Source organism: Monopterus albus, unplaced genomic scaffold, assembly GCF_001952655.1.
Source record: "Monopterus albus unplaced genomic scaffold, M_albus_1.0 scaffold35.1, whole genome shotgun sequence".
In the NCBI taxonomy this organism is placed as follows: domain Eukaryota; kingdom Metazoa; phylum Chordata; class Actinopteri; order Synbranchiformes; family Synbranchidae; genus Monopterus; species Monopterus albus.
This window is the reverse complement of record NW_018127915.1, coordinates 850597-853714: the sequence shown is the minus strand read 5'-3', so window position 1 is coordinate 853714 and position 3118 is coordinate 850597. Positions and strand designations below refer to the sequence as shown.

General features: G+C 40.1%; 1 protein-coding gene across 1 annotated transcript in view; it reads right to left on the bottom strand.

Annotated features, from left to right (window-relative positions):
* The window catches only part of LOC109958864 (NACHT, LRR and PYD domains-containing protein 12-like), a 3801-nt gene extending 1414 nt beyond the window's left edge, over positions 1–2387 (bottom strand). Inside the window, exons 1-4 of the mRNA XM_020597812.1 lie at positions 2283–2387; positions 1517–1684; positions 1226–1399; positions 759–932 (exon numbers count right to left, since the gene is read on the bottom strand). Coding sequence (XP_020453468.1) covers positions 759–932; positions 1226–1399; positions 1517–1644 — 476 coding nt within the window. The 5' untranslated portion in view covers positions 1645–1684; positions 2283–2387. The remainder of the gene's footprint in view (positions 1–758; positions 933–1225; positions 1400–1516; positions 1685–2282) is intronic.
* Positions 2388–3118: the final 731 nt, after the last annotated feature.

Sequence of the window (3118 nt, the reverse complement as noted above, 5' to 3'; positions counted from 1 at the left end):
AAGACCCCGAACCACGCATTGCTATACAATATTAATCATTTCTGGGCTGTCGAACCGTGACGTCACCTGATATGCCAGCTTGGCAGCTGAGCAGAGCAGTAGACCAAACATGAAGAAAATAATGTGTGTGGCTGTTGTTTTCGTGGTGTGTATCTAAAACAATTTGACATAACATTACACATTAAGACAAATATTATGGTTACTTTTACCGTCATAATAACATTTGTCCCTGACGGCAGCCTTTCTGCTTTAAATAACCTTGCATTTAACAGCCTGAGGAGACATCCTGTCTGCACTAAACATTCCTAGACAACAAATCTCTGAATATCTATCTAACTAAAAAATAACCTAACAAGGAAGAACCCCACCACCACCACCATCACCATACTTGGCAGCACTGTATCAGCAGTAAAGTCCTGCAAGTTTCTGGGCTCCACTATCTCACAGGACCTGAAGTGGACGTCCAACATCAGGACCATCACCAAGAAGGCACAGCAGAGGATGTACTTCCTGCTCCAGCTCAGGAAGTTCAACCTGCCCCAGGAGCTGATGATACAGTTCTACAGAGGAATCATTGAGTCTGTTCTCTGCACCTCCATCACTGTCTGGTTTGGCTCAGCAACCAAACAGGACAAGTACAGACTTCAGCGGACAGTGAGGACTGTAGAAAAGGTCATTGGTGTGAGCCTGTCCTCTGCTGCTTTAAAAATCAAAACTGATTCCAAGACTGTGATTTAGAAATTATTTGTTGCGCTGACCTTATTGTTTCCAAATCACAGTGTGATGTCTTCAGCGCACAACAGAGCGCCATCACTCCAGCGTCCTGCAGGTCATTGTAGCTCAGGTCTAGCTCTCTCAGGTGCCAAGTGTCAGAGCTGAGTGCAGAGGCCAACGTCTCACAGCCTTTTTCAGTGAGTTTGTTGTGACTCAGACTGAATTAGAAATTATAGGAATACAATTTTACTGCTAAACATTAGACAAAAAAATGTACATGCAAACAATATTGTTAGAATTTTTTAATCTGTAATATGTAATTTAGTTTTGCACACGTGTTATGAGCTGATGCATGTTCTGCTACATTAAGTTGATTAAATTAACCTTCTGAGAAATTCTTTTGCCTATTAGATTTATTTTGGTTCCTTCTTTTGTCTGTTTCAAATTAAGTTGCACCCATGATTGAGAGTTTTAGAAATATTTAAATGCAGTGCATGTAACAGAGTCTTACCTCAATACCTGCAGCATACACGTTTCACTCATCAGCCCTGTAGAGATGATCTCCATCTCTGAGTCACCAAAATTGGTGTAGCTCAGTTCCAGCTCTCGCAGGTAACACAGGTTGGACACAAGTGCCGTCACCAACACCTTAGAGATTTCTGCAGCCCCAGGATTTCGGTTCAGTCTTTTGGTAGAGACACAATGAAAATGGCATTAAATTAGAAACGTATAAACAGATGACACTGTCCAGTTCTACCACGACACCACTCTGCATTAAGCATGCATATATATATATACTGACCTGAGCTTCTCCAGTTTAGGGCTGGATAGCACAACAGAAAGCAAAGAGCACAAGGAGCCCTTCAGTATGTTGTCACTCAGCTCCAGTTCTCTTAGATTTTTGATAACTGATTGAATGACTGATGCCATGTTCTCACAGTCTGTGTGCGACAGTCCATTACCTGAGAGACTACAAACACAGAAGGCAAGAAGCTTCAACTAGGTTGAGACATTCACTTTAATTATCACTTTGGGCAGAGACACAACAAGCTGAGAGCTCAGATTGTGTGTACAGACAGCGAGAGTCAGCCGACCGTCCTGAGTCTGGACAGGCCTGTAAACTGCAGCAAGTTCAAAGACAAATCACAGGATTTTAAGAATCAATTAGGCATAACTCAAATAAAAAATGTCATCATTTGGAAAACTACTGCCCTAGCTGCTGTACCACTGAATAAAAGTGGATGCAGGTTAATAAATGTCCCTATTTGTTGGGGCTCATCATTGGTTGGCTGGCTGAGGTACTATTTACGCAATTTTGAGTGTATTAATCCTGTAAAATAAGAGATTAAGCACAGAGCCCAGTCAAAGTCCATTTTAAAAAACTTGAAATACAGTAAAATTACCAGTGTTTTATGTATTTCAATGCACACAAATGTGTAACTAGCAGGTATTAAAATGACAGAAGAAAGAGAGAAGGAAGAACAAACACATTAAAAATAAATTTACTATCCTGAGAACTTCTAGTTTACACTGAGAGTGTATCAGTCCATCAATAAGGATCTCTGTACCTTTCTCATAAAATGTACTATGTATCAGATGCAGTTCTGTTAACACAGAGTTTGGCATTCGAAGAGCTGAGGAGATTATTTCACAAATCCAAGAATTGAGATACACCCCTGAGCGTTGATATATCATTTGTAAAGATAATTTGAAAAAAAAAAAAAAAAAAAAGACAATGATGCTAAATCAGGTCATTTTAATTGAAAACAAATAATTAGCCATTTGGAAGTATGTTGAGTCCTTGTGGATGCAATTTAATTAAAAAAAACTTTAAATATTGCTCATTTTTCACTGTGTGAAAAACAAAGTGATACTGTAGCATGAAATGCAGTTATACCACAGTTTAAGCAACTGACTTACCTTGCTATTCTGCAATTCCTCACTGCTGGGATGAGCCTAAAAATACCTTTAGCTGATGGCCTGTATTTCTTCAGGTTGAATTCCTCTAGAGGTCTGTTTGACATTAGAACTGCATCGGCCAGAGCTGAGCACGAAACAGGGGAGAGTTGTGTGTCTGGACCGTGATTTGGCTTCAGATACTGACACACAGTATCATGTAGGGAACTACCCTTCAGCTCAATCAGGCAATGCACGAGGTTTAGACATCTTTCAGGTGAGCAGTCCCCTAAATCTATTTCTAGTAGACTTGTCCTTATTTCCTCAATAACTGCAGTGTTCCTCTGCCTGCTGAATCAGGCCATGAAGGAATTCTTGTGTCGATCTTAGATATTCCAATAAGGAATCTGAGAAACATATCCAGTTCTCCTGTCTTTCTCTGAGTTGAATTAGCTATTGAGATTTCAATGAGTTCATTCAAAGGTAGATCGACCGGCTCTGCTTCTAA